The 21,289-nt window shown below is 46.3% G+C and overlaps 1 protein-coding gene across 3 annotated transcripts in view; it reads left to right on the top strand.

The window, feature by feature from the left end:
* Positions 1-21,289, top strand: part of ITGB8 (integrin subunit beta 8) — a 109,641-nt gene that overhangs the window by 19,258 nt on the left and 69,094 nt on the right. For all 3 annotated transcript variants that reach the window (XM_056800527.1, XM_007505392.2, XM_007505393.2), the window contains exon 2: positions 11,001-11,086. In XM_056800527.1, the coding sequence (XP_056656505.1) occupies positions 11,001-11,086 (86 nt within the window). The remainder of the gene's footprint in view (positions 1-11,000; positions 11,087-21,289) is intronic.

The raw sequence follows: 21,289 nt of genomic DNA, 5'->3' as shown, positions 1-21,289 counted from the left end.
GAGAGAGACGAGAGAGAGAGAGAGAGAGAGGAGAGAGGAGAGAGGAGAGAGGAGAGAGAGAGAGAGAGAGAGATGAGAGAGAGAGAGAGAAGAGAGAGAGAGAGAGAGAGAGAGAGAGAGAGAGAGAGAGAGATTCCTACCTGCAAAGAGTTGGAGTGGAAAATAGGAAGAGGCCCTGAAACTCTAATGAAATATATTATATTGAAAACATTATCTGGAGGGGCAGAATAGGAAACTGGTGAATATTTTGGCTTTTCAAAACAGGGAGTGTGCCTCCCAGAGAAGACAGCTGGAATGCATGGAAGCTTTCCAGTTCAAACAAGGAGCAGAGTACATGTCCAGTCCGACTTTTTCAGGCCAGACTCCGAGGCTCTGAGCAGGGCTTTGCCTAAGAGCAGCTGGAGCTGCCTAGCTTGAGTAGCTTTGGAGCCCCAAGAGGTGCAGCTCAAAGGCAAGCTCAGTCCCAGGGAGATGTCCTGATTGGTGGCCATGATAGCTGTTTTTCTGTCTTCCTTCCTTGGGTCTCTTTCCCTTTTTCCTGTGTCAAGAAGACTACCTCACTCATACAGTAAGGTCTAGTGAAAAGACTCAAGACAATAAACATTCATTAAATTCCCTAGAGGGTCTGGGCCAGCCAAAACCTTGGGGGAAACAAGGCAGGAAAAAAGGTAACAGGTCCTGCCCTCAGGAAAGTTGCATTTTGTTGGGGTAAGCAACTGAACCAGAATAATTCTAGAACCCAGGGCACTGGCCTTAGGAGTAGGTGGCTTGGATTCAAGATCTGCTTCTAACACTTTCCATGTAACTCTGAGCAGATTATTCAAATTACATGGGCCTCAGTTTCCCCATATGTAAAATGGAGGCATTGGTGCTTGTGCTATCTTACTGCCTGAGTGGTGGTGTGGAAAGTGATGGGTAGATCTCTAAAAGTTTGAGGCTGTACCAAAGTATATTGTCCAGAGAAGCAGGGGATGGAAGTGGGCTGGGAGGGAAGGACGTCTAATATTTGGGGAATGATGGGAAAAGGAAAAGCTTACTCAGATCTAAACAAGGGTCTCACACTCTCACACTTGCTCTTGCTATTTGTATGTCTATTCTTTTCTCTCTTTCTCCCTGTCTCTGTGTCTCTGCATCTCTGCCTTTGGGTATGCATGTCTCTTGCTGTCATCGCCATGTATCAGTGTCTCTCTCTCTCTCTTCCTTTCTCCTCCTCTTCATCTCTTTCCCTCTGTCCCCGTGACACATTAGACAACCCAAGCAGGGAACACTGCACCTAGTCAAAGAGCTTTCCACCAGATAGTGGGATCCTTCCCCTCCTACAAGCCTGGGCTCCAGTTCCACTTCCTCGGTGAAGGCATAGACGGCCCACAGTGCCTCACTCTCTTTGGGATTTCCACCTGCAATACACAGGTTTATAGTCCTCTCTGTGAGGCAGCTGCTGGACCCAGAAGACGCGAGGTTATAGCCATGTGGATCCTGCCCTCCAGGAGTTCAGGGTCTTGTGAAAGGGATTAGTCATGCACACAAATGACCCCAAGATATCGGAATCAGGCTCTCTGGAGAGGTCCCGGCCACAGGCAATGCCACGGGAAACTGCACCAGAGAGAGATCGCTTGCCATTGAGAACCATAGGAAAGGCTGACTTCAGAAGGACGGGCCCTCCAGTAAGGTCTGGAAGGAAGAGGAAGATTCTATCTATCCATCAGATGATGGTGATAGAGCTGGGCCACCTGAAAGCCCGAGAGATGACATGAGAAAAGGCACAGAAGGTAGTGTGGACAGATGGGGAACTCATGAGAAGGGGCAGGGAAGAGAGTAGACCAGATGGTTGGAACGGGGTGTCAATGGAAGGGCAAAACATGGCTACATCTAAGCTACCAGATGCCTCGAAGGGCAGGATCATCATTGGCAACAAGTTATGAAGTACCTCCCCCGTCCCAGGCGCTAGAAATAAAAGGACAAAAATAATGTCCCTTCCATCAAAGGGTTTACCTTCTGTTGCAAAGGCTTTCTCGTCAATTTGATCCATGGAGGGAAGACGCTGAAGGGTCCTGAGTAGAGGAATGGTGGGATCTGAGCCGTCCCTTAGATCATTTCTGTGGGCAGTTGTAGGAAAAATAAACTGGAGGGGAAGGAGACGAGATCCAGGAAAAGCAATCTGGAGGCCACTCCAATAGTCCAGGAGAGAGCAGATTCTATAGCAGATGTAGTGGGAGTTGAGGCTGGGTCAAGTTTAGGAAATCTTGTGAGGTAGAATTGGTGAACTGGTAGAATTAGGCAACTGATGGAGGTTCATTCACAGTACTGAGACTGAGAGAAGTCAACAATCTAGGCTCCCTGGTGATGTAGTAGCTAATATACTAGCCTCAGAGAGACATGCCTCAGTTCAAATCCTGCTTCAGACTTGGTGGTATGACAGTGGATAAGTCATTTAACCTGACCTTTCTTATCTGTAAATTGGGGATAACATCTGTTGAGGATCAAATGAGTTACTATATTCATGTGCTCTGCAAATCTTAGTGTCATAACAATGACTTAATCTTTTCAATCATGTCCAACTCTTTATGACCCCATTTGGAGTTTTCTCAGCAAAGATACTGGAGCAATTGCCATTTCCTTCTCTAGCTCCTTTTACAGATGAGGAACCCAAGTCAAACAGGGGTACCTTGCCTAGGGCCACACAGTAGTAAATCTGAAGTCTGATTTGAACTCAGGTCCTCCTGACTCCAGGCCACTGCTCTATCTACTGTGCTACTTACTTAGCCTTCCTGCATATCTCTGTTAGTTATTATTATGATTGTAAAGGCTTGAGGGTTTCAAGCCTGGATAATGGGGGTAGGAGGTGAGGAATGGCTTTATTGATAGAATTAGAAGAAAAATAAAGTCTTAGGGAGATGAGTTTAGTTTTAGCCATGTGGACTTTGAGCTTCCTCTTTGAAAGACACCCAATTCAAGAGAAAGAAAGCAGATTCCGGAATCAAAGGCCACATGGGTTCACCTCCCGCCATTGATATGTATGCTGTGTATGATGTTGGACAAGTCACTCAAGCTCCGTGGTCCTCACGTTCCTCATCTGTGAAATGAGGAGGCCAGAAAAGCTGATGTCTTCATTCCCATCCAGCTCTACCTCCATGACCCTATGAGGTGCTCATGGGACATGCAAACTGGGCTGTCCAGGGGGAGACCTGAGGTCTGGGGGACAGAGAGTGGGCAGCCTTCTGACTCAAAGCTATACCTGAAGGGAAGGAAGGGACTGCATTTATTAGAAGGAAGAAGGCAGAGAACAAAACGAAGACCAAGGACAGAGTCTTGGGCGATTTCCCTGCTGCTTAGGCAGGTGAGGAGAAGGAAGGAGACAGAGAATTAGGAGCTGTGTGAGTTGAGTGCGTGGAAGGTGAGGGATGAGAATATCAAGGGGCAGTGGGCAGCAGGGTCAGTCATTTCCCAGAGGTCAAGGAAGGAGGAAACTGAAAAGAAGTGATTGAAAGTAGTGATCTGGAGGCTGTCAGCAGCCTTGGCAAGAGCTGTTTCAGCAGAGTGATGCGGACAGAAGCCAGATGGTCATGAGGGGCTGAGCAACGAGGGGGTGGAGAGTAAACGAAGCTTGTGAACAGGGACTCCGCTACTCTTGCTAGAAGTTTGGAAAGAAAAGGAAGAGATTACTGATGTGGGGTGGGGGTGGGGGGAAACAGAGTCAAGGCTGGCTAGTTTAGGATAGAGGTGACATGAGCCTTTAAAGAGGGGCTGACCGAAGCTAGATGAGAGAAGCAAGGGGTCATTTCTGGGAAACGGTCATACTAGAAATAGAAAGGGCCTAGATCAAGAGTACCAGGTGGAGGGGGGGCCTCCACAAGGGGAACCTCCTCTGACTGAGAAGGAAGGGAAAAATACCAATGACAGAAGGAGAGGGTGAGAATGGGTATGCAAAGATTTCAAGGACTGAGGGGAAGGAATTGAGGAAGAGAATATTAGCTGTGAGACCTTGGGTAAGTCAACTTTGATGTGGGCTTCATTTTCAAAACAAGAGGTTTGGAATAGGGGACCTTGAAGCTCTGGGCTTCCAGACCACTGTGAAGTTTCCAGCCACTGACCTGATTCTTCTCATGAGGAGGACTGTCTGCTCAGAGGAGAATGAAGGCCATTGACTCCACTTGGCATTCCTACTGCCCAATGATGATTGTCTGAAACATGATGGATTGTCATGTCTGTTTGTCTATTATCTCAGTTCTACAGTGGATAGTGCACTGGGCTGGAGTCAGGAAGACTCCTTTCCCCAAGTTCAAATCTGACTTTAGACACTTACTAGCCGTAGGACCCTGGGCAAGTCACATCACCTTATTTGCCTCAGTTTCCTATCTGTATAATAAACTGGTTTTGCGACTGTTTTTAATCCGCGATGCCATACTATCTCTTAAGAGTTGCGCTACCTATAATTTTTATAATTTTTCATTTGATCTATACTAGGAAAGAGCAGCCTCTAGCAGCTCTTCCCTAGAGGCAGGGCCGTGTAAAGGAATATTGTGCTCATGTGCTCCACAAATAGCTGCAGGGCACATAAATACATAGACCCACGGAAAGAGCTGGTAATCGGCATCATTGTTAGCTGGTCACTGGCTGGCTCCATGATGATTCGGGGACTCACAGGAGTGCCCCAGGTCTCTGGAAATGTTCTTTTCTTTCTTATCTTGTCTACTGAATTAAAACAAGAAGGTCCCTGAAAGCAGTCTAGACTGGCAGGATTCGACCTCTTAGAGCTCGAAAACATGGACTCATGCTGCTATTGGTCGCTCTTCATCTTCGAGACATGCAGTTATGAATGATCATTTTGTAAATGTTCCAAATGACCAGCAGGGTGGTATAATGGTTAGAGAGGAAATTGAAAAGCCAGGTAGATGAGGGCCCTTTATTGGCACCATTCCTCAGCAATGCTGAATTTTTTATTGAGTTCATCTCAGGATCAGGACTTAACACGCAGGTCACTCTCCACCAAAGGCTCTCTGGGCAACATCCGTCAGGACCAACAGGGAGACAGCAGTGAGAGGAACAGCAGGAAGAGCCTTGGGAAAGGGCTGGGTCTGAAGGGAGAAGACCTAAATGGGAATTGTAACAATTCTAGCAGATATCTGGGTCTCTGGGGAGAGTCACTTCAGCTCCTGCCAAATCTCCTGCCCAATTACTGGAGGGGGAAAGTACAACCAGAGATTGGTTTGTCTGGAACACATCTGGGAGTTTGTGAGATTGGGAGCCCAACGGAGTCATCAGTGTGCTGCAGCCACCAAAACAGTGAATACCACGGAGTCTGCAGTAACAGGAGAGGAGCAGCGTCCAGTCCTGGGGAGGAGGGGATGATCTTACACTATTCTGCATAGGTTGGATTGTATCTGAAGGACTCTGTTCAGGGCTGAGTCCCACAAACAGGATATCGGAGTGTTCAGTGGAGAGCAAGTAGACTGGGCGATCATGCAAGGATCACATCATCATCATCATCAACATCATCAACATCATTATCAACATCATCATCAACATTATCATCATCATCATCATCATCAACATCATCAACATCATTATCAACATCATCATCAACATCATCATCATCATCATCAACATCATCATCATCATCATCATCAACATCATCATCATCATCATCATCAACATCATCATCATCATCAACATCATCATCATCATCATCATCATCATCATCATCATCGCTATCAATCAGTAGTGGCATTAACATGGTTGATTATAATGAATAATATTGATTGATGCCAATCGCTATCACTTACATAGCAATTTGTAGTTTACAAAGTATTTTACATATGGCGACTCATTTGATCCTCACAACAACCTCAGGAGGTAGTTGCTACCAGCATCCCATTTTAAGAAGGAACTGGGAGTGTTGAGTTTGGAGGAGAAAAGACGATAAGAATCTCAAAAGCACTGACTATATGCCAGGGAGCGGAGAATGATAGATTGAGAGCTAGAAAGAACTCGAGTCAATCTAGTACAAGGTCCCCATTTTACAGATGAAAAAATGGAGTCCCTAAAAAAGATAAAGGACTTCCTCATAGTCAATCACATAACATATGACATGATGAGAGTATTCAGTTATTTGAATGGCTCTCAAGTCAGAGAGGTTATGCTAGTTCTTTTTTTCCTTAAAGGCAGAGACAGGAGCAATTGAGGACAGATGTGCTCTGGTAAATGTTGCATTTGTGACATAGTTTTAAGATTTATTTGCATTGTGCACACTTAAATCTAGAGAGCTAGCAAGATAAAAAATCAGTCCTTAATTTGTAGGAGTTCTGGGGAGCTGAAAAGACGGACTGGGGGGAGGGATGAGGCCCAAACCAGTGGGGAAAAGAAGGCTGGGAGGTGGTGGATGCCCCCTCACCGGGGTCTTCACACACTTCTTGGGGCTATTTAGAATAGGTATACCTTGTGGGTAGACGTTAATATAGGCGGACTCTAAATTCCCTTCCAGCTCCCAAATTTGTTTCTACATCTATGAAAATGGAGGAGTTCAAGGCCATGTGTGATTCCTGCTCATTGTAATTCAATCTGATCCAACACATTCCATGAGGAAGACGCCATGTTCAACTGTGGCATTGACCAGGACTTCAATTCTCTTCTCAAGGAGCTTAGAATCTAGCTAATAAAGGGAGCTATTTGAGGAGGGAGAACTAGAGCTGCCTTTGCACCAAGAAGGGAGATGGAGAACATGTTCTCTTCCTGGATGGGGTGACAGCAGAGCTGGAACTTAAAGGGACAGACTTCCTCCAAGATGGTGGAAGAGACAACCGCACTGCCGAGAATAGGAACAGAGAGTTGGAGTCGCACCTAGATTTCTCCAGAGCCTTAGCACTGCCAAGTACTTGGTAAACATTATCCCATCTGAACGTGGCATCACTCCATGGGAAGTGGGTCCTACAGAGGTACTTTGATTCCTGCTTCTCTACAGCAAATTGAGGAATGGAAAAGTTAAGGGACTTCCCCAGAGTTGCACCCCAAAATAGAACTGAAGCAGGCTTTAGACCCAGCTTTCTATGCGCCGTGGCCTACGGCCTCTCCTGCTGTTTGTTCTACAAGCGGCTCCAGGTGCCTTCCAACGTTCCCCTCATCCTGGCCTGTTAAAGGCTGGGTAATCCCTCCATTAGCTTTGGCTCTGACCAGGACTGCCTAAAAGCTATTCAGAGCTGGAGCTGCTTGACCTGGGCCAGCCAGGCCTCGCGGGGCCAGGGGAAGGCATCGCTGGTCTCTGCCCGCTCTCTTAGAGGGTGCCCCATACGGACTCCCAGAACTCCCGGAAGACCATCCTCCTTCACCCAGCCCCATCCAGAGGCCTTGTTTCTGCATGCAGATGAGAGCCTGAAATGTATCTTTGCCAAAGTTTATCTGGCTTGTCTTCTGAGAATCTGATCCTGACACTGTCCAGCAGCAGGCTTTGACGTGGCTCCTGAAGGGGCCGGAGCTGGAGTCGGCCCCGAGTTCTGAGGAAACGCGGGATGCCCCTCCTCTTCTACATCCCTCCAAAGCCAGAGACCTGCCATCCCCGAGCCCTGGCAGGACAAAGGAGCCTCCCCAACGGCCACCCATCAGGCCCCAATTTCCAAGATGGAGGCGTGCCCTCCATGTTCCAATTCTGTGGCAGGGACTATAGAAGCAGAAGTAAACTGAGGGGGCAGCGGGCTGGCTCAGAGGATTGAGAGCCAGAACTAGAGGCAGGAGGTCCTGGGTTCAAAAGTGGCCTCAGATACTTTCTAGCTGTGTCACCCTGGGCAAGTCACTTCCCCTTCACTGACCACCTTAGCCTAGGCACCAAGACACCGAATGGATTCTGAGACACAGGTGAGGGCTTCAAAAGAGAGCAGAAAGGGAGTCCCTTCCCTTTTCAGCCACTCACTTCCTTGGCCTCGGGTTGCTGAGGGTTCGTGGAGGGGAGAATCAGACTAAGTTGAGGAGCCCCTTCCCTGCCCTGCCCGGCCTCAGCTCCGCATCTGAGGTACGCCACAAGGTGAGCGTTCAGCCCAGAACTCGTGCTTGGCCCCCTGGAATCAGGACTGAAATATGGCCCAGCCCCAGTCCGCGTGGTTGTAGCCCAGGTTGAATGTCCACGACGGTGACCCATCGGCAGCTCAGAGTCCAGAGTTTTAGGGCTCGGACAATGCTGGAGGCCTCCTCGAGGGCCTCCGTGGGACGTTGGCTTCGTCCTGGATTGCCTTGAAGGCCCACAACACTTTGGCCAGCTCGAGACACCAGCATCCCCATCAAGAAGAGGGGACACGGCACCCCAGGCCTCTGGATGGAACCCGAGACCCCTAGTCACGGGGCAGCCAGTCTCCTCGGCGCTCTACCTCAGGTCGTCCATCAGCCAAACATCCGGAGGGGGAGGACTGACCGGCCTTTCAGCTACATTCAAGCTCTACACAGGGCATCTTACATGCTTTCTAGACCCTTCTAGAGCCAAGGCTGTGATGCCAAGTTCCTTCAGGAAAAAAAGGAGAAAGCTAGTTTTTGTCCACCCCAAAGCATAAATCCAATGTCTCTGGGTGTTTCTATCTTCAGAGGTTCTGTCTCGTGGCAGGAAAGCCTCGCCACGGCAGTCAGCTGGCCCTTTCTCTCCCCTGCCCGCCCCCAGCCCCCCTGGGCTGCCTCTGCCGGATTCTCGAGTCTCCTTTTCAGTGCCAGGTTCCAGAGTAAGATGGCTCTAGAAGGAGCAAAGCCAGAGGCCAAGGAGGAAGGGCCGGGCTCTCCTTGGGGATGGGAGGCAGCAGGGCTGAGGGGGAGATGTACCTGGTGAATAACGGGGGGCGCCAGGCAATGGCCACCATTGACCAGAACGTGATTCCTAGGTCTGGGGGGCTGAGGCCGTTGTCACTGCAGGACGCTGATGATCAACGATGCAGAAAAAAGCCTATTTTTTTTTCTTTTTTTTCCTCATCATAACAGTTTGTGCATGGAGAGAGGGACACTGTTGGGATGGAAGTAGGAAAAGTTTCCAGGGGAAAATCGTATCATCCAATAACACAGCCATCGGGTTGGGAGCTCACTTAGGCAAGCTGGCTGAAGGAGCCCAGATGATGGGGCTCAGAACAGAACAAAGCCCAAGCCAGCTTGGAAGGCGCCAGAACTCAGGATTGCCATCACCCGTGGGCTGGGCCCTTTTCTACCTTTTGGCCTCAAAAAGCCAGAGGAGCATTGATCTGAGGCTGGAAGGAACCTCAGCATTCACTGAGTCCAGTCCGTTCATTTTAGAGATGAGGAAACTGGAGTTCTAGCACAGTGAGTGAATCCTCCCAGGTTCTACAGGATCACAGATTTAGGTGTGGATAAAACTTCAAAGGGCGCCTTGTCCAACCATCTCTCCTTCTAGAGATGCTGAAACTGAAGTCTAACGACTTGCCTAAGGTCACACAGCTGGTATGTGTCTAAGGTAGCATTCGTGGGATCATAGATTCCAAGCTAGACGAAACCCTAGAGAGAGAAAGCATCTTCGAAGAACCAGAGCAGAGCCGAAGCCTGCAGGGTCAAGTACGCCCACAGTCATCCCTCTGGAGCCAGCACATTCATGCCTGGGTCATGATAGGTTGGGATTTAGGAGACCAGAGTCCATGCCGAGTGCTTAGGGAGTGGTCCAGACCAGGGCAGAATTGTTGCTCTAGACACCACAGCAAGACAATCTTGGTTAGAACATCATCGTGATGGTTGGCATCTAGAGAGGTGAAAGATTGAGTCACAAAGAACATCTCAAGCATTTCATTTGATCCTTCCCCACAACCATGTGAGGTTTACTACAGATATGATAGGGATTAGTTATCTCATTTTACACAGTGAGAAACTGAGTCAGGGAGGTCAAGCAACTTGCCTGGGTGACTTAGCTAGAAAGTTCTACAGCCAAGACTTCAACTGAGGCATCTTCTGGATACAGTCCAGAAGCCTCTATTACTCATTGCTCAACTTGTGGATCCTTTCATTCCAGCCACACTTGAGAAAGCAGAATGGCACCATGGATTGGGAGTTGGCCTTTTATAATCAGTCAGAAAGATTTACATTCACTTTCTACCTCTGACACTTACTAGGTTTGTAAGCCTGAGCAAGTGTGTGAACCACCGACAACTCCCTAGCACTTATCTGTGAGGTATAAACAACTGACATCTTTGTTGTCAGAGAATTCCCACGCTAAAGGCAATCACGAATGATTAATGCGATATTCCCAGAAAAAAGAAGAGAGCAGGAAGTCTCTTCCTCTTGGGTTCCTCAAAGAAGGATTTATCCAGAACTATCAAATGTAAAGTACATTCAGTTTCCCCACCCTTTCCATCATCAGTCGACCATTAAAAGTCTTGGGCAGATGTCCTATTTGTGGGCCATGTGAGATAAAAGGAAAAAGACTGTAGGATATGAAAAGGGGGTTCCCTACCATGAGGAGGGGACCCCCAGTGACCTTCCTTTCTCTTTCCTACCTTTCCCTCCTTTTCCCTTTCCTCAAGAGGGTAAAGACTTAGATTCAAATTCTGCCCATTTCATTTACTACCTATGGGACTCTCTAAGGTTACATTCCTTGTCTTATACATATTTCCACATATTGATAGATAAATGAAAGACATTATCTATGTCCTCCATTAAACCATAAACTCCCTGAGGGCAGGGAATGCTTTTTGCCTATTTTTTACCCTAAGTACTTGCATAGTGTTTGGTGTAAAGATTTTTGGGTTGAGTGGTTGATTGAAATCATTTAACCTTTCTTGTCCTCAGTTCTCTACCTGTGTGTAGATGGGGAGAGGAAGGGACTAGATGACCCCCGGAATCCCTTCTAGCTCTAAATCAAGCAATCCTGCCTTCTTCGTGAAAAAAAAAAATGTGTTTATCTTTCAAAGTCTCCTAATTGGCCTCCTCCAGTCCAGTTGTTCTCTCAAGTCATTTGTCAATGGTCAAATGGCAGGGAACATCCTATGGAGAAGAGCTCATTAATGAGTAATCACCCATTGTGTCTTTCATTGCAGAAGAGAATCGATGTACCACCTCGAATGCAGCAACGTGTACCAAGTGCCTGGCGCTGGGTCCAGAGTGCGGATGGTGTGCCCAAGAGGTAGGTTTGTGTGCTGGTTTCCAAGCCCAACTTCATGACCCTAGTCAACTGGAGTGAGGAAGTGCCCGATGGAAATAAAGGGAGGGCCCCTGGGACAATTTTCCTTGGCCTTATTATTGGAGACAGCCTATCTGGCTTTGTGAAAATAAAGTGTAACCTTTTTATTAGGAAAATTACAGTAATTCAAAAATAAGTGCAAACCACTTTATGTTTTCCATCTGTTCCATAGACAGCATTGGCAGACAGAGATAGTCACTTTTTGTAGGCTCAGCCGACTTTGGCAAAACGTGCCGCCCTCATTTATTTTAAGCATTTAATTATTTTTCCAAGCTGAATCACGCTCATGTATAGGCTTATTAAATGTCAACAAGCTAATTTATTAGTTGTGTTTCATTCGTCTTTGTTTGAAATACTTGGAGATAAGTCCTGCCCTCCATTACACAGCATGGTGCATCACTTCCTTTGGGGGCTTGTGGAAAAAATGATTCTCTGTCTCTCTGTCTCTGTCACTGTCTCTGTCTCTTCTCTATGTTTCTGTCTCTGTCTCTCTCTTTGTCTCTGACTCTGTCTCTGTCTCTCTGTCTCTATCTATCCCTCTGTGTCTCTGTCTCTATGTTTCTGTCTCTTTCTCTTTCTTTCTCTATCTCTCTCTGTCTCTCTCTCCCTCTGTCTCTCCCTCCCTCTCCTGTTCTGTAAATTTTCACGAGAGTTTGCAATTTGATTACTGGAGCATTCTACAGAGATTGTAACCCTTTGCCAAAAATTGTGTTCCTGCCTTCTGCCAAAAATCAACTCATTACAAATAACAGCATCTTGAGGCTCACCACCCATAAGAAATCTCCAAAGAAAGCATTCCAGGGGGCTCTTTTAAGGCTTAAACTAGCCGGGCCATCAGAGTGTGTGTGTGTGTGTGTGTGTGTGTGAGTGTGTGTGTGTGTGTGTGAGAGAGAGAGTGAGTGTGTGTATGTGTGTGTGTGAGTGTGAGTGTGTGTGTGAGTGTGTGTGTGAGTGTGTGTATGTGTGTGAGTGTGTGAGTGTGAGTGTGTGTGAGTGTGTGAGTGTGAGTGTGTGTGAGTGTCCTTGGTACCTCACAGATGTGGGCTGCTGTTGCCTTATGGAAACCATCTGCTGATTTGGGTTTCTACCTTTGTTGATACTTTCGAACAGTTTGATTTTATTGTCACGAATGGTTGCTAGGGACAGCACCCCTGGGGCTCTTGGGAATCAAAGGCCACATGACTCCCCAGGGGGAGCCCTAAATCTTTTCTGTGACATGGACTGCCTGGGCATTTGGGTGGGAAAGCCAGTAGACTCTTTCTCAGAATCAGGTTTGAAATGAAAAAGTAAACTACATGGGATTGTCGAAGGAAGCGATGATGTTAAAATGCAGTGATGTGTGTATGTATTTATGAAAATGTGTGTGTATATATGCACATTAATTTTAAAAATCATGGATCCCAGATTAAGAAGCTTTGCTTTAAGAGTCTCTCAAGCTATTTGCAAAGAGTGAATAGACTTTCAGCAGTAGGTCATAGTGGAAAGAGAACACTGTTTAGGAATAAATCCAGCAAAGTCCTCACATTTTTCAGACAAGGAAACTGAGCCACAGAGAGATGAATTGATTTGTTCCCAGCCCCAGAGGTAACAAATGGTGCAGTTGGGTCTAAATCTCCATCCTACACATTCTCCCCATTACACTGTGATCAAGGCTCAGGCGTTGACTAGGTGTATGTACATAGACAAGTCACAGAGTCTCTCTATGCCTCAGTTTCCTCCTATTCAAAAAAAAAGATAATACTCTCTCATGAAACTGCTTTTTAAAATTAAAATTCTTACCTTCCATCTTAGAATCAATATAGTATATTGGTTCCAAGGTAGAAGAATGGTAAGGGTTAGGTAATGGAAATAAAGTGACCTGCCTAGGGTCACATACCTAGGAAGTATCTGAGGACAGATTTGAACCCAGGACCTCCCGTCTGTGGACCTGGCTCTCAATCCATCAAGCCACCTTGCTGCCCCATATGAGACTATTTTTCAGAAAAGTGCTTTAAAGTCTATTAAAGGTCTGAAGAAATGTGAGCCATTTCCACTGCATGCCACATGTTCTCGGGGCTCCTTCTTCCACCAGAACTTGGATTTGTATTCTTGGGGTGCTGAGCTCTGAGAGGTAAGATCGCTCTTGCTCTCAATGAGCTTATAGTCAAATGGGAGAAGATCACACACAAGAGGAGGTAGAAAAGGGGTATGTGGGGAGACACCAGGAGTACCTGGCACAAGGGCATGCCCAGCACAAGGAGAGTGGAAAGAAGCGAGAATCTAGTTTCTGCCCTCTCTAATGGGCCTGGGAGCATCCAGCCTTCATCCCTCCAATCAGAGATGGAGCAGGTGCTCTTTGTCAAGGCTTGAGGCAGCAACATGATGGCGAGATTGGACGTGAGGAGCTGGTGATGGGAAGAGCAGCGTTCTCACTTCACGTGACCCAGAAATCCTCTGAGATTTGAATTTTAGCATTTCTCTAGAGATCCCTAGTTATAGTCAGAGAGCCAGAATCTGGAGACCCCTGATAGGGAACATCCAGTCGAGGGTTTCCTAACCGTTCTGTCTCGCGGGCCCCTTTGGGTTGTGTCCGGTGGTGTCTGTGGAGCCCTTCTCAGAATCGTGATATTAAATGCATAAAATGAACTACTGAAAGATGTGGATGGCCCCACTTTTAGGGATGACGAGGTTCCGATACGCTGTAGGATTACAAAGGAAACACACATGAGGTATCTCCCCCCAAAAAAGAAGCTTATGGACTCCAATGATGAATGCTTGCCCTATTCCAGTCTTCTTGTTTTATAGGTTAGAAAAGCAGGACACAATAGATGAAGTTGTGGTCGAAGGTCACACAGGTAGGATTCAGAGAACTCAAGATGCCACTCAAAATCCAGGGCTGTTTCGAGCTTGCCACCCTCTAAGAGGTCCCCTGGCTTGTTCTGTCTGGGCTAGTGCCCTAATACTATTCCCGGATGGCTGTTGCAAGTGCCAGGAGGCCATCGGCTGTGGTATGTTTTAGCTGGAGTGGTTTGGAATAAGACAGAAAATTCGATACAAATTCCAGTTCTCAGCCAAATTTCTTTATAGCCAGCTATGAGGGCTATAGTCATGGTGGAACTGGAACGAGGGCAGGACCTTTGGGTCTTTGCCCTAGGGCTCTGATAGCACTTGAACTCCTTTTGCATTCAGAAGTCATTGAGATCAGCACCTGACTCAGAAGAGTATCTCATTAAAATAAGAAACTACCAGAGAGGGGCTATAATCATTGTTCAGTCATATCGGATTCTTCATGACTCCATTTGGGTTTGGGATTTTTGGACAAAGATACCGGGATGGTTTGCCATTTCCTCCTCCAGTTTGTGTTAAGGATTGGGAAACTGAGGCAAACAGGATTAAGTGACTTGTCCAGGGTCACACAGCTATTGTATCTGAATTCCAGTCTTCCTGACAATAGACCTTGTGCTCTATCCATTGCACCACCTGGCTACCAGAAAGAAAAAGTTTGGTATAATAGACAGGACAAGCCTTAGAATCAGGATGAGCTCAGTTCAAGTCCCATCTCTGATATGAGCTAGCTGTGTAAGGCAGGTCCTTAATCACATGATATTGTAGGCAACTGATTATGAGGTGCAGAGAAAGTGTCAGACAGCATTGACAGAGAGAGTTGCCTCTCCATTGATCAATTAATCAATCAGAAATCTGGTCCAAAAATAAAAAACAACAACACCCAGTTGCTGATGATATCCTTCCATTCCCCTCCAACAATACTCTAATTTCGTCAATAAAAATATCCTGAGATCTGCCATGTTTGGGGTGTTGTTGCCATAAGGGGAGCACTGAAAAGTATGCCACTCTTCCTCCTGCATGCATGCCCATTGTGCTCCCTCAGCTGGCATCAGCAGTCTCCTGTCGCCCTGCCACATGCCCGCCTTCATCCCCGAGCATCCCCTCACCTGGCACAGCCTCAGACTGCAGGGTCTCCAGATCCCTTCCCTCACACTCTTCCCTGATCACTTTGATCACATCTCAGTCAGAAGAAAGAGACTCCCTGCATTTACCCTGCCTAGTAAGAGCAGAGGCAGTGCCAATAGGGCAAGAGACATTTCCCTGGGTAGAGAGGATTAGGGTGACTTCTGACCCTTCAGACAAAAGGCCAGGGACGCCCGTATGGGGTGACCCCGTGGGAGCGATGGAGCGGGAGACAGTCCGTGGACCCGGGACATGTCCTTGTCAAACATTGCCTAAAGCACAAGGACACAATAACACGTTTAAAAAGAGATTCCAGCTGTGGAACATGGAAATTATGGGACTGTGTTTCTACCTCCCTCCCCACAGTGTTTTCCTTGTCATCCCTCCGGGAGGGCTCTCTGCTCGTGGAATAATGATCATTGGCAAAGCTGCGGATGCTGTTAAAATAATGATGAGATGCCTTTTTCTTGGGTTCTTCACATTCCCTTCCTAACCTTTGCAGGAGGTATGAGAACACACTGAAGTGTTCCTTCTGCCTTTCCTACTTGGTCCATGTCTGAATCATGCCTGGAAAGATGCCCAAAGGGCAGTGAGATGGGACACATGGTCTTCTGGGTTCAAGTATAGCCTCCTTGAGGGCAAGGATCATGTTGTTCTTGCTCAGGACCTAAAACTGTACTTTATACACAGAGAAATAAGGATAAGTACTCGCCTTCTGATGCCATTGATAGGAGGGACTCTCAGAGGGAGAAACTCCCTCTACCAGTGTAGACAGGAACCTCCTCTCCAGCTTGTTGATTTAGAGAGTTCCCAGAGCTCAGAGCTTAAGTAGCCTGCCTACTACCACAAAGACAACATGTTTCAAGACAGGATTTGAACTCAGGACTTCTTGACACCCAAGTCAGCTGTGGCTCCATAACCTCCAGCTGAATCTGCATAAATGCTTGTTCATATATTGATTGAATGGTTACTGCCCTTGGCTATCAGCACTTTCTCAGTCCCTATCTATAGATCTTTTTGTTAGCACTGTATCTCTCAAACAGAATGCAGTCTTTGAGGGTAGAGGCTGTTCCTTTGTTTGCTTGTTTTTTTCCTTCTTGACTTTGCATTCCCAGCACCTAGCACAGTGTCTCCCGCTTTGTCCCTGCCTAATCAATGAATCCTTATTGAATGGAGTCATTAAATCAGGAAAGGCAGGCTGGTTTGTTAGGTAGAGAGCTCCCTGGAGTCCCTGTTTGCCTTCACTGATTGGCTGGTGGTCCTTCAGCAATACTGAAAGAATCTAAGAAGACAGAGGCTTCTTGACCCCAAGCATCTGCTTGCAAACTGGAGAATCCAGGTGGCTCTGGTCCTTCGAGGCCAAATAGCTCCCTGAGTTTGGGGCTGGAATTCCCCAATCCCGATCAGAAGTTTCATGGCATGAAGACCTGGCCTTGACGTCTTTCCTCTCCCGCCCTTCCATCTGGTTTTGTTTCTTTGTTGTCGTCATTTTCTAATAGAGACAACACCTCCCGGGACATCTGATCCTGGACTGTTCTGTTTACACGTCACGTGCAGGTCCTGGCCAAATGCGCCGGGGATGGCATTTACCCCGTGCCCTGGGCAAGGTGGGCTCCTCTCAGAGCAGGGGACCATGAGATTGCCCTCGGGCTGTCTCTCATGGCTCGGTAGGTGCAGGGTGTCCCTGATATTCTCTAGCTGTGTGGGGGAAGCTCTGAAGGACACAAAACAGAGGGGGAGAAATAATGGCTGCCACCTCTCATTCTGCCACATCTTCTCTTCCTGTCTTGTGGGGAGTTAAGAGAAGGGAAGAAGAAGACCGCTCAAATGATGAGAACGCTGGGTTAGATCATGACTCGACTGATGTCCATTCTTACCTGTGAAATGTGGTCTTTCTGCCCTCAGACAGGGAAGATCTCATTTGTTTTGTACCCTCTGAACTGGCTTGAAAGTCTTAAAAATATTCCTACCATGAGCACTGGCAAAGAGAGATTATAGTCTGTGGGAGATTGAAGATTGCTGTTCTGGAGACTGGAAGACCTGTATTCAAATCCTGGCCCTGATGTTTATGAGTTTTAGCACCTTGGACAAGTGTCTTCCCTTCTTCTTTCTAGAAATCAGGAAGTGATTGGGGGTGCAGCTGGGTGGCTCAGTGGATTATTGAGAGTCAGACCCAGGGATGGGAGGTCCTGGGTTCAAATCTGGCCTCAGACATTTCCTAGCTGTGACCCTGGACAAGTCACTACACCCCCATTGCCCAGCCCCTCCCACTCTTCTACTTGGGCACCAATAAACAGTATTAATTCCAAGACAGAAAGTAGGGGTTTAAAAAAAAAAAGAAGTGATTGGAGGTTCTGCCCTGCTGTGATCTGATGATAACAACAGTATTTGAGTATTATTTTTTATTTTCCATTCTAAATGGCCCATTTAAGGAAGGGCAGGAATAAGCTTTAGGACACCCTAAAGGAGGGGAGCCAGGATGAGCGAGGGTCTCAAGTTCCTGCCTTGGGAGGAATGCTTTGTTAAAGGAACAGGGGATGTTTAGCCTAGAGAAAAGTATGGGGGTGAGAGGAGTCATGATATTTTCAAAGATTTGAAGGACTTGCTTTGTAGAAAAGACTTAAACTTCTATTTGACCCTGGAGTAGGGAGCTAGGAGAAATGAGAAATTTAAGCTTGATATTGGGAAAATCTTTTTAACCATTAGGAATGTCTTTATTTAAAATGAACTGGCATGGAAGGGAATGAGTTCCTCGTCACTGGAGCTATTCAAGCAAAGTGAATAAGGCATCAGAATTGCCTGGTAGTTGGCGAGATTTCTTTTTCAGGTAGGGAAGTGGTCTCAGAGGTCAACTCATCCAACCTTAGGCTACTCAGATGATTTGCCCAGTAATGTAGGCAGTCAACAAACAAAGCAAGCTAGGAACTCGGGTCCTCAGACCCTGGAACAGTGGCCCCTCTCTCTTGGACCAGACAAGACTGATGGCTGTGAAGGTGGTTTCTATCTTTGGAGATTCGTGACTCCGGGAAGACATTGAGCCCTCGGGCACTTTCCCAAGGCAGATGGGTTGCATTTTCCACTGGAGCCAAACACTTCTGAAACAAAAACCTACCCATTTATTTATATGAAAATGGCTTACTCGCATGTAGATAAACAGCTCGCTTCTCTGACTTCAAAGGATCTCGTCCTTCTTCCACGTGAGGACACCACTCAGGGTGCATCCTTTTCGGTGCCTCGGTAGATGATGTTATCAACTGCTATGGCAAAAACAAACAAACCAGTTTCCCCGGCAGCTAAGCTTCTGGAGATGAGGTAGCTGGCTCCTCTCTTGTGGAGGCTGGTCCTCAAACAGCAGTCAGAGGCCAGGACTCAAAGTTTTTACAGACTGGAGACTTAAGTAAAACCTGACACAAATGTTGTAGCAACAATTAACATTTCAAGAGCCTGTTTGATGATGATGAAAACAATGTCATCATCATCATCATCATCATCATCATATTTATAGAGAGAGCAGCACATGGCTCATTGGATTGAGAGGCAGACCTAGAGACAGGAAGGTCTAGGTTGATCTTATGTCCTAACTGTGTGACCCTGGGTAAGTCACTTGTCTAGCCCTTACCTCTCTTCTGTCTAGGAACCAAAACACAGTATTGATTTTAAGATGGAAGGCAAGAGTGTAAGTAATAAATAAATAAATTTTTAGAGAGCACCTACCATGTGCCAGGCTCTGTGCTAAGCACTTTACAAACATCATCTCATGTAATCCTTACAAGTGTAAAATTTTAAATTAAATCTCAATAATAAAAATATTCTTTTAAGATCATTAGAATGATCATTAGAAATCAAGGAATAAAGAGAATACAAAATAAAAATCACATGCCCATGGCTGGTTAACCATTTTTAAAATCCTTGCTCACCACCATCACTGCTGATTGCTGTATCATGCCCCAAAAAAGAGCAAGAGCCTCAACGCCCACTCCCTTTATCCTCTGTCTACAGGAAGTACATAATGACAGGAAGTCAGTGGGCTCTCGGGATATGTAGTTCTTTTTTAGGGTAACAGATTTTTGATTATACACAACAACCCTTGGAGATAAGTATTATTATTTTCCCCATTTACATTTGAGGAAACCAAGGCAGATGTTAATTGATTTGCCTAAGGTTACACAGCTAGTAAGTGACGGAGGGTTACTAGGTAGTGTAGTAGGTAAAATGCCAAGCCTGTAGCCATGCCAACTTGAGTTCAAATCTAGTCTCAGACACTTAATAGCCTTGGGACCCCAGGGCAAGCTTTCTCCTCTGTAGGAAATGGCAAAGTACTTTAGTATATTTGCCAAGAAAATCTCAAGAGGAGTCACAACTGAATAACAAAAATATGCCTAAATCACGAGAAAAGAGCCCCGAGTTGTAGGAGGAAAGGCTGAGGACAGAGACACGGACACTGGAGCGAGCCGTTACGTGGCTCCCCACCTACCCCTGGCACTTCCCCTTGTCCTTTGTTGTGTCACGCACTGAATGAGCCTTCCTTTTAGCTCAATATAAAGACTACTTAATAAGCACATACTCCAGCCAAGGCACAACGCCAAGGGCTGGGAGCAGAAAGATGAGTCAAATACCAATCCCTGGCATCAAGGAGCTTTCATTCTCTGGGAGGAAACATCCCAATGACCTAATTCCTTGGTATCTGCAAAGCGCATCCCCAACCAGGTTCTAGAGAAAACCCCCCAAATGGACAGACACTGGGACAGAGCTCCCTTTCCTTAGCATTTTTAATGTGCTTGTCATCGTTTGAGATCTGCACAGAAATCTGGCCAGGTAAATGCTGTGTCTTGTAGTGTCCTATTTTGCACAAAGGGAAAATGAGGTTTGGAGAGCTTAAGAACTGCCCCCGGCACACACAACTACTAAATATCTGCCACAGGACTGCCATCCAGCTTGTCCAGAGTTCAAATCTGTGTTTTATTCAAGAGTCGACATTGTGCCACAGTCAATAAAAGATCATTTGAGGAGAGAGACATCCCCGACCATACGTCTTAACCAGAAGAATATCTATATCTATTCTATTAAAATATAGAATATTCTTGTAAGAAAAATATATACTCTTGGGAAAAGGCTATTTAAAAATAAATGTGTGCATCTATATCTATATATTCTTGAGGAAAGGGAAAGTGTTGGTCCCACCTCTCCACACATCACCTGCTATTTTAGAAGGCCCTTCAGAAATCATTGAAATGGAACTTGGATTCCATAAAGAGTCACGGATTGCCTGTGGACATCTCCAGTTGTTGAGTTCATTCAGTCCCAATATCAAGGGAAGTTACCCCTTTCTGTGCTTCTGTGCTGATTTCTCCTCACTCCCAGATTCTGTGGCATGCATGTGAGCAGAAGAGCTCCATTGCTTTTCAGCTTCAAGTACGCCATCCCGGCCCCAAATCAGGCGCTTTCCTGGGCTCCAGGGATGGCAGCATCCCATCCCTACCAAAACCTGGAGCTTCCTCAGCTGAGATATCACACAAAGGCTTCCAGTGGCCTCCATAATTCCTTCTAGGCTTATAGATTTAGAGCTGGAAAGGACCCCGGAGGCTTTCTAATCTGAGCCTCTCGCTTTACAGAGAAGAAACCTGAGACCTCCAGTGTGGAAATGGCTCACCTAACATCAGACAAGTAGAAAGGGACACATATAGGATTTGAACACAAGCCTTTTGATTCTAAACATAATGTACTTTGTCCTCCACGCCATTTGAGCTGGGAAAAAATATATGAAGTTGGGAAAGTTGATTTGTCTTTTTGCTTTATTTTTCCAAGAGGAAGAGTATATGTTTGGATTGGGAAAGGAAATAGTTGCATTTAATTGTAATTCTGGACCCAAATGATCTGGATGGTGGGTTCCTGCATTGCATGCTTGGGTCCTTGTTGAGCTGCGTGCCATACTTTGGCATTCTGTCCCACTTCAGTACATCTGACCCAAACACAGGGCCTTAGATAGTTGAACATGGTATGGATGACAGTAAAGGGACTTCCTTGGGCAGCATCTGTCCCCAGGAACTTGTGAGTGTTAGATCAATGATGGTGATAAGCAGAAAAATAGCAACAATAAGAATAAGAATAATTATCATCACTGGCATTTCTGTAGCGCTTTAAAGTTTGCAAAGTGATGCATACATATAATATATTCCCATATTTGTATATATATATTAC

Source organism: Monodelphis domestica, chromosome 5 (assembly GCF_027887165.1).
Source record: "Monodelphis domestica isolate mMonDom1 chromosome 5, mMonDom1.pri, whole genome shotgun sequence".
NCBI classification, from domain to species: Eukaryota; Metazoa; Chordata; class Mammalia; order Didelphimorphia; family Didelphidae; genus Monodelphis; species Monodelphis domestica.
The sequence above is the reverse complement of the archived record's forward strand: the minus strand, read 5'-3'. Positions and strand labels throughout refer to the sequence as shown.